The sequence below is a fragment of the Chelmon rostratus genome, chromosome 3 (assembly GCF_017976325.1).
Source record: "Chelmon rostratus isolate fCheRos1 chromosome 3, fCheRos1.pri, whole genome shotgun sequence".
NCBI lineage: Eukaryota > Metazoa > Chordata > Actinopteri > Chaetodontiformes > Chaetodontidae > Chelmon > Chelmon rostratus.
In genome coordinates, this window is record NC_055660.1 from 17,123,845 (window position 1) to 17,137,193 (window position 13,349).

A 13,349-nucleotide genomic window follows, 5' to 3' on the forward strand; every position below is an offset into this window, starting at 1 on the left:
TGGAGACAAACAAGTCTGTAGCTGCTTAATCAGCTTCTGAAATGTCATTTCTGCCTATGCGTTTAAAATGCAACCTAAAACAAAGCTAAATAAAACATTAATTGGGATGCTGTGGCATCATTTGTAATAGGCAGTCTACACAATATTTGGGATAAACAGTCTTAACACAGCACAAGCTGAGACTGGTGAAAAACTGCCATGAGCCTCTTCTCAGTTCAAACCTGGAAGGACAGAAAACCATACTGTGTCACAAGTGCAAATTCTGTTAATAAAAATGCACCCCAAAACCTTGTCCACAGAGACCCATTTCAGGGGCTGCAGTTCATTCAGTTCAGCTCTGTACACCTATGAGCAACCTTTCATATTATAGTTAATCACAAATATTAGTTAGTGCGTTATTTAAGAAGCAAAGCTCTGACAAACTCGCTACACACTACCCCGCACCAAACAGCACAGCTGGCAATGAAATGCTGAGAATAGTGCAGCAAGCAAGTAAGCTAAGGCCCTTAATATTGGAGGTGGTGGTAACTAAAACCGAGCTTTGTCAAGCGATCAGACTTTGGACAATATTGTCAGGGTTATGTGTTTGCAAACTTGCTCAGGTGTTACTCTGCCTCCTTGTGGGCACAAATCAATTCAGTTTTGAGGTTATGCAACAGGTTACAGTTGAACTCATGCTTTATCTGACTGAAAGCAGCCACGTTCCTGAACCACAAAGTAGCATTAAATGTCCAGTTGAAGAATGACAGGACAACAACTTTCACTCAATTTTTACTGATATTGAAATCAAATGGACAATGAACAGGCATGGTCAAGCAACAGCTGGCTAATATCTAGTTCTCTTTAAAACCACAACTGTCTAATTTCAGTGACATAAACGTTTTATATACTGTATATATATTGCCTTCTGTATATGTACATAGGTACACGCATAGAGTACATACACACACACTGTTGAGGTTTAAACACACACACAGACGGGTCACATTTATTGTAATGACTGGACTTTGTTCAGTTCCTGACTGGAGGGGGGAGAGGCTTTTCAAAAGGAAATGCATAGATTGAAAATTTTAACACAATATGCCATAAGCAGGCTCTACACACACAGTTCAAAGTACACACACTGAATTTGGAGTTTTGTCTTTAGAGTTTGGTCCTTAAAAAAAAACAACAATGAAGAAAAATTCTGAAGATACGTTTTTGAAAGGATGAGAAAACATGAGGCGATGTGCTGGAGGGCAATATAACAATTTAACATCAATCAACCCTCTTAAATCAGAGGAGGATTCATAAGATTGACAGGACAGGAGTTAAGAGTACAGCATCATGGGAATGATATTGTTTGTGGGCCATGTGAAACAGGTTGTAGTGTAACTATAGGCCCAAACAATAAACTCTTCCCTTTTAGTGTCCCAACTCACCACCCTTACACAAGTGTTACACAGCACCACAGATCATGAGACCTGGTCCCCATCTAACAGGCCTTGATCTCAGTATATCAAACAAACAGGAAAGAGGATTTACAAGGTCTGGCTTGGTCTGTGGAAGACGTGCACACAGGTGAAAAGCTTTCAGGGGGCAGAAAATGGTGAGCTGGTGCTTCAAGGTTAATCTCAACAGCCCTGCCAGGAGGAGACAGATGAAGGTAGGACCACTGGCTGTATCCTTCCATAGGGCTGTGCATGGCAAACAGATATGGACAGAAGGGGTGTAAGTCCCCTTGTCTTCAGAATACAGATGGTGGGACATCAGTACTTGGGTTGGTTGGTGTGTGGTGACAGAGGATGATATGGAATGATGCCCTGAGTAGCCTTGGCTGCCTAGCGGACTAGCGGGGACTGCTTGAGGGAGATGAGGACGGAGCGCATGCGGGACACGTCTTTGGCCTGCTTGCTGGACTTGGGGTTGAAGTCGCAGAGCCGAGCCACCCGCTCCCACTCCGTGCCAGGGTTGGTCTCATCCATATCCGAAATCATGGCCTCCTCAGCCGCCCTACATGCAACAGGGAAGAGAAGGAGGGGACACGGAATAGACAACAGTCAGTGGAGGAAGTGGGAAGATACACCAATGTACACATACAGCCCTGAGAAAGTCCTCTGCTGATCACCAACATAAAATCCACAAGAAACCCAAGTTGTGTCTCTGTGGCAAAGTGTTGACTCTCGTTTTAAGTCATAATTTCACTCTGATATAAAAAATACCTAAGAAATACTCCCCTAATCAATGGGTATAAATCTCTACAATACAACGAATGACAAACAGGGCTTTCTGTTCTCCTTTTTTGGTTCTGTGGCACTTTGTTGGTTCAGCAGAGTCTACCTCAGGACAGGACAGTCCAATCACCACACAGAAATGGACATCCATCTGTCTTTACGCCCACAAAGAGGAACAAGCTACGACAGTTTCATTACCTGTGGCATGCCCCCAACTCTGCTTACACATTACAGTACAGTCACATGTATTTTTGACTCTCCACAACAGTAAAGGGAGGTACAGAGAAAACAATAATGAGAAATTCAAAGAAAACAAACAAACGGAAGCTAAACAAAGTACGTGTAAGGTCTGATAAGCATTTTTGGTTGGTTAAAAATGCAGTTCTGTACAGAACTGGGGGAGGGGAGTTTGCCCACACCCTTACACTTCAACTTGCCCTAAGGCTACATCTTTACAGTGATCTCTTTACACAGCAAGATCCAAGTATAAGGATGGTGAGTTCATCTATATACTTGTCCTTGATTAAAAAGGAATAATAATGGCAAGTTCTTTTTTGCTTTTTTAGTTTTGTTTTTTAACCAAACCCAAAAGAGGTGGAAGCACCGCTGGGCCTTAGCCATGCATTGTGCTGCGGCTGAAAAGCAGACTATTCGGAAGTGTGGCAAAGAATGAGTTCACTTTGATTTCATGGGTCATAATTGTGGAACAGATCAATTAATATCTTCTTCTATCAAACAAACAAAAAAAAAAAAAAAAAAAAAAAGGACATTTACGCTACAGGGCTTACGATATAACATTTGAAGTTAAAAAATAAAAGTTAGGGAAAAGGAAGAAAAGACAAAACTCAAAACTGAAAATGGATCAGTGCCGCTATCACAAGACATTTTGAGATGCAAGCCACAGATTATGGCTAAACAAATGTAAGCCCTCATCACATCCCACCCACAAATTTAGTAATAATTCCACTGCCATTGTACTTTTCTAGTTACAAGGGTTTTTCTCTATTCCCAACCCAACCTGCTGGCGCAAACTTAGCGACTAACTACAACACAGTACACAAAGCAAAATGGGGATGAGAAGCCAATGAACATTCACTGTCACAACCAACTACAATACACAAAGGGACTAGAAGGACCACAACATCACAGAAGGGACATAATAACAAAATTTAATCTAGGCAGTGGATTTAACTGATGGGATAGTAAACCGAGTATCTGCAACGTATAATTATCTAACACACACACATATAACTGTATCTATCCCCTGTCAAAAATATAACGTATTTGGAGGTTCTGGGGTTTTGTATTTTTACTTAACTGGTCTAGGCGGTAGCAAGGATGGTTAATGTGTGTGCTTTAAGGTGCATAGGAAAAGAAAACAGGGAGAAACAGTTTCACAAGTCAGAATTTAGAAGAGAGAGAGGGGGGCGGGGGGGACGAAATGAAAGACAACAAAAATGAGCTAAATGCAGATGTTGAAAGCCAGCATGCAAAAAGCAACATTTTTTCTTTTAGTTTCTTTTTTCTTTTTCTTCAAAAGTGCACAAATGATAACAGTGCAGCCTTTGGTCTGGTGAGTGGAAAAGACATTTCTCTGTGAATACCGCCTTGTGCCGTTCTTCTGTCAGTTACACACTCAAGGACATTATGGCCTGAGGTCTTTATAAAACTACTGATTAATTTCAAATAAGTTAAAACATGGGCACAACATCATCTCAGTAATATCCTGATTGATAAAACCCCCCAAAAGATCACCAACAAGAAATTTTATCTCAGTATGTCACAAGACATGGACACCACTGATCTCACTGCATTTGAAACCGATGTGGCCAGATCCCACTGTGTCCAAATCCTTATAGCAGTGTTTAGAGATTGTGTAGGGACACGTTCACTCTCTTTTTCCAATCACAGACATTTGTGTAGGCAGTGGTATTCACATCATTCAAGCCCATTTGTTCTCACTGAATGCTTATAAATGAGGCCGCTGGAGTCACACGCTCACACCAACAACATGGAGGAAGTGGAAGTGATGCGATCCAGTGTCACTCTACACCAACACTGCTGACGCTGAAAAGCAATTCGATCTATAGTATTGAGTCAGTGCCATATATGTATAAACTAGCAATATGATGCATAAGCTGCATTGAGGTGTGCACAATAAAATACTTCTTACCCTAATCATGAGATAAAAGCACTTTACCAAGTGGCACATTAATATTAACTTACAAATACAGTACAATGGAAATCTCATGTCAGTTTTCCAAAGAACTGCCCAATAAACAATATCATGTAACAATGACCAAAAATATTGAATATATAATATTCTCTTCAACCGTGAAGGCTTTCAGTTACATATTTAGAAGGAAAGAATGTTTTTTTTAACAATAACGACAAGTTTTACACTGCTACGGGTTGGTGTCCTCTTTTGCCCTTGAAAATCAAAGCTGATGACGAAGAAGAATAAAAACCCATGTGTACACCACCATGCAGGCCATTCCCAAGAAATGTGATAGCCAAACCAAAGGCTGCACAGCTCAGGCTACTGGATAGCTAGCTGGGCAAGTTAGCATGTCATCCTGTAGGACAGCATCAGCTATGGAGCAGCTAACATTCTAATCAAGCATGAACACAGTTTGAAGCAGTTGTGTAACCGTGATATGACCAGTGGTGTTTGCAATAAAAAATCTTTACTGTACATTTGATTTAACATGGGATTAGCAATAGGAGGGCGATGAGAGATACAGTGGGGATGGACCGGAGATACAGGAGTGCTGAACTCAATGCTACCTGGATATGAACTCAAGAACCAAAATCATGGAAACAAAGCTGGAGAACTGTATCTCTGAAGAGGTGATTACTGTTCTAAAGCTATTAATGATGTTTGTGCAGCCTTTAAAAAAATGCTAAAATATCATTACAGGCAAAACAAGGTATCAAGTGGAGTTTCTGAATACTGCAGCTAGTTCGAGTTAGAAGTCCAATTATATTCAGCTGTAGTTTTAGGCTATGACAAACAACAGTCCTGCCTGAGCCTAGGTGAATTCATTAAGGGCTACACCTTGACCTTCACACTTTAAAATTACAGTAAGGTCTAGCTCCGTTTCACATATCCTCTTGTGCACATAGCTGTCTTTACATCAGGGAGTCACTGGGCTGGGAATATGGGAGGTTAGGGTGAGTATTTAGGAAGTCACAATGCCAACTCTGCACTTTGTGAAGTGAAGTCGTGTCTTATTTTATAAACAACATTCAAGATTAAAAAAAGAGATTTAGGTGATACTGATGCAAACACCTGGGTCCAATTAGACACACACAATTGCTTCAAACAAATCTACAGGCACCCTACTCCGGAATTAAGAACTTGTAGCTTAATTTGAGGGAAAAATCACATTTATAAACATGTTAGGTAGAAACAAAACACTTTCTGAGAGTTCATACAATTATTGTAAGCAAGTATTAATTGTTGGAAACTTGTGTAATGTAATTGCACAACGATTTGCCGAAATGATGAAGGGAAACAATATGGATGTGAATAATGGAGGAGAAATCAACACAGGCAAACTTATGAGAGAATAAATTTGATTGCCATGGATGCGACTTTGGAGGTTGGCTGTGTCTGTGTGTTTATATGTAGTGGCATGCAGCCATTCTCTCTACATGAAATGATCCTGACGGGCATCCACTCACTAATGGCATGCAGATACATGAGGTGAAAATGACTTCTGCGATTTTTATTTGACAAAGAAAGAAAACTACAAGCTACAAGCCTGATTCCAAAAAAGTTGGAACGCTGTGTAAAGCATAAATAAAACAAAAGGTGATAATCTGCTAATCCTTTTTTAATTGAAAACAGTGTGTGTAGATGCATATTCTGAACTTGATGCAAACAAGTTGGGACCGGAGCAACAAAACACTGGGAAAGTTGTGGAATGCTCCAAAAACACCTGTTTGGATCATTCCAGAAGAGGAACATCCTCGAAAGGCTCAGTCGTTCACAAGAAAGGATGGAGCAAGGTTCACCACTTTGTGAACACATGACTGTAAAAAGGATGTTACTACATGGGTTCAGGAACACTTCGTAAAATCGTCTATAAATACATTTCCATTGCAAATTATTGCATTCTGTTTTTATTTATGTTTTACAGCGTCCCATTTTTTTGCAATCAGATGGTAGATGAAGAATGTCTCAATAAGAAATCCAAACAGCTAAAAATGAAAAACTTGAGACGAAACTAAAACAAGGCAAAACAAGGGGGAGGTAACTATTGCCCTAACTAATGAGATGAATATGATGTCAGTGGTTGATGCTCGGAGTTCATGATTATGGAGAAAACAAAATCAAAAGAAGATGAAAAGGGAGGATGTTAGTTGGAGCAACATACACATAACCAATGAGCTCAGAGAAGGGCTGCTTGTAGAAGTCTTCATCCAGCACCCTGGACAAACATCGGCCCAAACGACAGAGCAGCAAGAAGGCAGGAGAGAAGAGAGACAGCGATAAAAGGGAGAAGAGGATGGAAACACAAGCATTATAGGTTACCACACAATAATGAGCTTAGTCATATAATCACAAGCTCAGCTTTTTGGAAGGACTTCTGAATGCAGTGTCAAGGGGTTTCAAGAGCTCAGGAAGGCACTCATTGTGTCTGCCCCCTGTAAATGCGCGGCTAAAAACATATGACGCAAGAGAGAGAATACCATCAAAACTCGATTTTTGACTGTCATGCAACACATGCAATCTTAATGTACGGATTTGAAATAAAAGGAACCTGTCTTTGCTACACATTTTACAGTGTAAACAACATTACTAATTGACTAGTTTGGAAAAGAAGAAATAGATTAATAATGAAAACAATTGTTAGTAGCAGCCCTAACTCCTCTCATGCTTTTACATTTGTTTATCAGTCATTTATCTGTACCAGACAAAGACCAAAAGAAGAAAAGATCATACATCAGTAACACTTTTCTACCAAACACAGGGTTGTCAGATGAGTAGGGACTCATGGCTGCAGGTAGTTTATTATTAATAGGGAAACCGGGGGACACTACTGTGCAAGAGAAACTGAGACAGAAACTTAACCAATTCACCTCTGCAAAATGATGGGTTACCTGGTGGCAGGTGGAGGACACACATATGTCAGCCAAGCCAATAACTACGCATCTTTAAATAGTAATAGTACATTTCTAACAACCATAAGAGTAACAACACACCAGTGTTTTGGAGTGCCGTCATTATAAACCAGTCAAAACCAATTAACTAGATTTACACAATTAATGGAACAATTTGTTTAACATGCCACAAAAAAAAACTAAATACTTAAACTAAATAAAATAATTTCACCATGAGATTATATATTTGTTAAAACATTTTTAAAACCATTTGAATTTCACTTGTTAACATTAGTCTATATTTGTTGAATGATTTTCTTTTCTACAAAGATATTCTTAGATACCTCTCTTGAGCCATTGTGCTACAATAACAATAGCAGGAACCCAGTGAGGTGAAGGAGCCCTGTGGATCGTCTCTCACACTCTGAAGTCAGTAGTTTGACAGCCAAGCTTGTGTGTTGTGTGTTGTCTTTCAGTGTTGCTGGTTCCTGGTTGGTTGGAGTTTGAGGCCATTAAGGAATTGGAGGCAGTTGGCCACTGTCTCCAGGTTGCATAAAAGGCTGCATCCTAGTAGCCTGGCAGCTCCTTTCCTTTGTCGTTAAATCAGATTAATCTGTCAGAAAACTTCCATTCTTAAGTAAGCCCTCACATATGCTTCCCTTATTTGCTATGGTCTCAGAGCCGAAACAAAACAAACTGGAGGCCTGTCCGGTCCAGCTCCACATTTCATATTGCATTCGCAATCTCAGCAATTCTTTCTGTTATTCAAAATTTAAGACCAAATCGGGGAGTGAATTGTAAGTAAAAACAGCCCCAGCCAGATTAGAGGAAGTAAATGATACTTGTGGGATTGTCAAAACTTCCATTGCATACAAATTTTCCTTTATAATAGTGCTAGCATGTTCCTTTAGTCATTTGTCACCTACACATATTTAATAATGATCAGCTATATTTAGCAATTGATCTCTAGTACACTGCTCTAAAACCGCCTCTGATGGAGTGTAAATTTAATCTTCTGCTACTGCTGTGCCTAAAAACACCTGACCAATACAACAACAGTAACCAGCCGTTGCTGGTCGCCATAACTAAAAGAATGTACACTATTGACCTAACGTGTGCGCACTCAAGGCTAGGGCCCTAGGATTTCCGCAATGCACAAAACATGAACATTATTATTATTTAGATAGTTGTTGTCCATCACCTCACAGCAGCTTCCAAAACAAGTGTAAAAACGGGAAACTCCGGCCCTGTCGTCACTATTACAGGAACCCACTACTATGTCACCCGACTACTGACATCTAGGGAAGGCAGGAAATTGTAACAAAGCACTCCACCTTAACAAAGGAAATCAATCCACCAATCAATGCTTTGACAAAACAGCAAATCAATTACAGTAAAACAACGTGGTGTCAAGCAAGAGGGAACCGCCAGACCACCAGGATGAACCTGGAGACAAAGGCCAGCTGCCTAAAACTCCATGATGGCCTCCAGCTTCAACCAAGCAAGAACCAGCAAGACGTCACAATCTTTAACAGACTGCTCTTAACTTATTGCATAGGTTACTTGTTAAATTAAAATTGGTTTTAAATTATAAGAAGGCTTATGATCTTTATTTATATTATTAATTTATGATCTTTACATGTGTCAGTTCATCAGTTCTCCTTTTAGCACTAGGAAAAGATTAGTCCACATTACCTTTTTTGACAGTATTAGACAATGGTGATGTAATATATATGCATGCACCTTAATCTCTTTTGAAAACACTGGAGGTGTCTATCACCCAGGCTTGCAGTCTTGCACTTTGCAACTGGTTCAAGCGTCCACACACATCATTGTGACTTGTATGAAATGGCTCAATTAACATTCAATGGTGTTTAAGGAGAAAAACTCATTCAACTGTTTTTGCAAAAGCTTAACTTGGTAAATTACTGCAGTACAGTCCAGTCGACTGAAATATTACTCCAGTACCTTTAATGCTAGATTAGAGAAAATTCTTCTCATGGGCCCAACCACCTGAACAGAGCTGGGGTTTCCTTTCAAAGCCACCAAGCTTGGAGTGAGCTGCAAGGTACTGTACACTGAAATCTATCCCACTCTCGCCATGCTTAAAAAAATTCTCTCAGCCCTTGATCTCTGTATGCTTTGTGTCTGTTTGTTGTGATTTGTTATGTTTATGTTATTTTATCTGTCCTTGTTTGTACTTTACATGAAACCTTTTTATCTTTTCTGCTGCCATCCTGACCAGGAATCCCCATGTAAGTGATATTATCTCAATGGGATCTTTCTGATTAAACAAAGGAAAATAAAACACACAACACAGCAAGACACAAAACATACAAGCTAGGACAAGCCTAAGAACCAGGACTAAGAACTGTAGTATTTGCTGCAGCAACAACAATGAATAAAATCTGGTTCTTAGCTCATCTACTGTAGCTTCTCAGGTCTGATTTTATATTATTGTCCACAAGTATGTGTGAAAAAAATGATCTGGTAAATGGAGGGCTTGGGTTAACACCTTGCTGAAACACCAACACATGGTCTTTCTGAAACCTCAAGGCTAGGGTGGACCCATTTCTTTTCCTGCTGTACACTGATGCAAACCTTAGTATTTGGTTATATGCTCACCGGTGGCTGAGTCCAAGACTGCTGCTGTTATTTCAGAACTGCTGATATCCTTTTTCAAAATATTCACACTTTTTACAAGATTGCTGAATGCTACAAATAATCCATATCCTCATCATCATCTTGGCTTTTTTTGTCTGACACAAACTGTAAATATAGTCTTATTCAAGGCAACATCAGTCCTCGCTCATTTCCCATATCCCTTGTGTCATGTTTATATCCCTCTATGAAACCAGTACCTGTTATTGGTTTTAGTTTTCTCCAGCTGCTCGTTCTGCCTGGCATGCCACTCTTCCAGTTCCACCTTGGCTTTCTCCTTCCACTCTGACTCCTGCTTGCGCGAGTTATCGTCTGGAGTGAACAAAGAAGAGGAGTGATAAAGAAGTGAAGTGGCAGATGGGAAAGTAAACAGCAGGGAATAATGATATTAATAGCAGGGCAGAATGCATTAGCAGAAAATTTAGGAAACAGAGGAGGAAGAATTCATGACTGCTGTATTTGGTTTTGCAGAGAATTTTAACATGTGTGTTCTTTAACTGACAATTTACACACATGTCCAAATACTATGAAAAATCTACCATGCTAAATTTGAATCTCCAGCAGCTGATCTCATTATATCAGCCTTTACATGTCACACTTCAGACAGCAGGGGTCTGTTCTGTTTCCCTATAAAAACACTCTGAACTGTGCTTACCTAACATCTCCAGCCTCTCTCTTTGCTCCTCCCTCCACTTACGAAGGCTTTCAGGTTCGGCCTGCAGCCGGTCTGCATTGGAGATTGCTGCATAGGCGTCTGATGGACCATTGCTTTCCTGAGAAACAAGGAAGTTGAAGATAGGCAGAAATAATTGTGTTGTGTTTATCAATGCTTTTTACAGGGATATGGTGAAGAAACATTCAATCCCTCATCCAGAATTACTCATCTTTCAAAATACATTCTGAAAGATTTGGAAACAGCTATTTTCTTGTCCTGGTCCCAATATGTGTGTATTATATCTGTTCAAAAGTTAGCTATATACTCTTTGAGAGGCTTTGTTAAAAGCAAATTCGGTCTACTTTGAGTTTTATCAGCATATCTTCTCTCACTGCCAGAAAATAGTCCTGACAGTGCAAAATGCAACAATTTTGCAATGACAGCACAGGAAAAGGAAGTTGGAGCGGATCTAACTGCCAGATATTTAAACTTCTGTGGTTAGCACTATATTCACACTGCTGGAGTGCTAAAAGAAAAAGAATGAAAGCAAATCTGAACATCCCATTAGCAAATCTTTATAATCTCATTAATTCACTTAAAGGACAATTCTGGATAAGTACAACTTCAGTTTTATACATTTTTTTAGGTTTGGCCATCACTCCTATCGGCCATTGTAACACCGCACTCTCTAAATTGCTAACATCTGGCAACACAGCAACATCACTAAAATGAAAAAAGAAATACAAGCAGTCAGACGATCACAGGTTGCAAACAGTCTATCAGGTTACCTAAACTCTTTCGAGAAAATCTCAAGCGACTGGTTGGTCACCCATACTGCCCAATTTACAGACTGACTACCTGGTTCAACTTTGACCTATCATACTTGATGTAGTTGTGCACACACACTGTTTTCTTCCATGCAATGCTTTATTCGGAGGAGTTTGGGTGGGATGACTTTCAGTTTTGCATCCAAATAAAGAGATGTAATCTCTGTTGAGTGTAACACTGCAACACTCTGTCCACTGCAACATTATGGATACATGTCACTTTTGCAGCATGGTTTGGCCATTTATCAAAAGATTAACATCAGTGTCCTGACTGATAGAGACAAAATCACACTGCTGTCAAGAGTCTGCAAACAAAAGCTCTACTTTAGAAATGAAAAGATCAAAGATGTTTGTTTGGTTTGGACAGTGTGACATGAGTGTACATCCTGAGCACAAATAGGCTGTGTAAGTCCACTTATTCACACACAAAATACAGAGGAAAGAATGTGGATAAAATAATTGGGGAGTTTGATCATTTCAGAGCAAAACTGTTAATAACTAAGACAATTTGAAGAAGCATTACCCCATGAAGTTCTCCGTTGACAGCACCATCTACAAAGATACAAGTAAAGCAGTTGTTAGAAATCAAGCAGACAAATGAAACCACAGACAAGATTAAATTGGTCTTTGAAGAAAACAATAAAAACTCTATGACAAGACCATGGCTAACTTGGAATCTTTAAATCCTCGTGATTTTCATCAACACATATTTCATAATATGATATGTCAGCACTTCTGAACAACTACTGTTGCTAAACCACAACGACAGCCTAAAGGAAATGAGGCAGTCATGGTCAAAGGTCGTCAAGTTCCGTTAATTTCCTCTTGCGGCTGTCAGGTTACCGGGAGCACAAACGTAGCAACATATCGCGCTGCCAGCAAGTAGTCAAGCGAGATAAGAAGCAATGAATGGCACGGCCACGAACGACAGAGCCGTGGTTACCACACAGCTTCATTCATTTTAAAAACGCCAGCTAAAGTTTGAATCGTCGGATAAACATATACTTATCACTAAGAGTTCTCCCTTTACATATTTGTGTTCATTTGTCAATTTTAGATAACGTTGACTCAGCTTAACGTCAACGCCTGCTAAGACCATCGGCTAATATGTTAGCTAACGTTATGCTGGCTCAGCTAACGTTAGCAAGGTGACTAAAAGAGCGTCAACTTGAGCATCTATTTCGCAAACCCAATTTGAGGTTTGACGTAAAATATATCGTTCAACAACACACACACAATCGCCTAAGATTAAAGCTATCTGGACAAACGATGCTAACGGTGAACAGTGGCAAACTGTATCTGCTTGACCACAACAGTCACCCACCGTTGGAGTCTCCCAGCGACGAGGGAACCTCTCCACTGTCCAGGATGCTGAAGCCTTCGTCGTTCTCAATCCCCGCGATTTCGCTCTCCTGCTGGGCCAAGAATGCGGCAGCGGGGTCCTCTTCCGCGCCGACACCGTTTCCAGCGGCGGGCGCATTCAGCATGTCAAAATCATCCATGTTTCGTTTACTTGTGGGAGGTTAAATTTGAGAAACTGTGAGCAGGTGTAGCGGTTGACCGAAGACCGATTAGCTCAACGGGAAGAAGGACGACAAAAAAACGATAAAAGCTATCGAAGCGGAAACTAATGAATGGCCAATCACAAACCAGGACGGGTGACTGAAAGAACAGTATACCAATCGTAAAACAGCTACCTAAACCTCGGACCAATAAAATCTGTAAACCCTCCTGCATACGGGTCCCATGACCTGCTGCGTGCTGTCAGAGCCGTGAAAAAATCGACAAGATAGTGAGTATTTGAAAAAATCCGCAGTCTGCGATTTGGCGAATTACAACTGCTACACACATAATATGATATAATCTGGCCCATATTCCATTGTC

At 40.2% G+C, this 13,349-nt stretch overlaps 1 protein-coding gene across 1 annotated transcript; it reads right to left on the bottom strand.

Moving 5' to 3' along the window:
* Positions 1–764: 764 nt before the first annotated feature.
* Positions 765–13,051, bottom strand: clta (clathrin, light chain A). The gene is made up of 5 exons (XM_041933755.1): positions 12,790–13,051; positions 11,989–12,017; positions 10,639–10,756; positions 10,184–10,295; positions 765–1,992 (listed from the first exon to the last, which is right to left on the bottom strand). Exons 1-5 carry the CDS (start codon positions 12,965–12,967, stop codon positions 1,821–1,823), a joined length of 609 nt encoding a protein of 202 aa, XP_041789689.1. The 5' UTR covers positions 12,968–13,051; the 3' UTR covers positions 765–1,820.
* Between the last annotated feature and the right edge of the window lie 298 nt (positions 13,052–13,349).

Coding starts and splice junctions, on each gene's coding strand:
- clta (XM_041933755.1), bottom strand. CDS start 12,967: ATGGATGATTTTGACATGCTGAATGCGCCCGCCGCTGGAAACGGTGTC. Junction 10,296..10,638: donor AGAGAGGCTGGAGATGTTAG/GTAAGCACAGTT, acceptor TGTTCACTCCAG/ACGATAACTCGCGCAAGCAG. Junction 1,993..10,183: donor AAAACTAAAACCAATAACAG/GTACTGGTTTCA, acceptor TGTTGCATGTAG/GGCGGCTGAGGAGGCCATGA.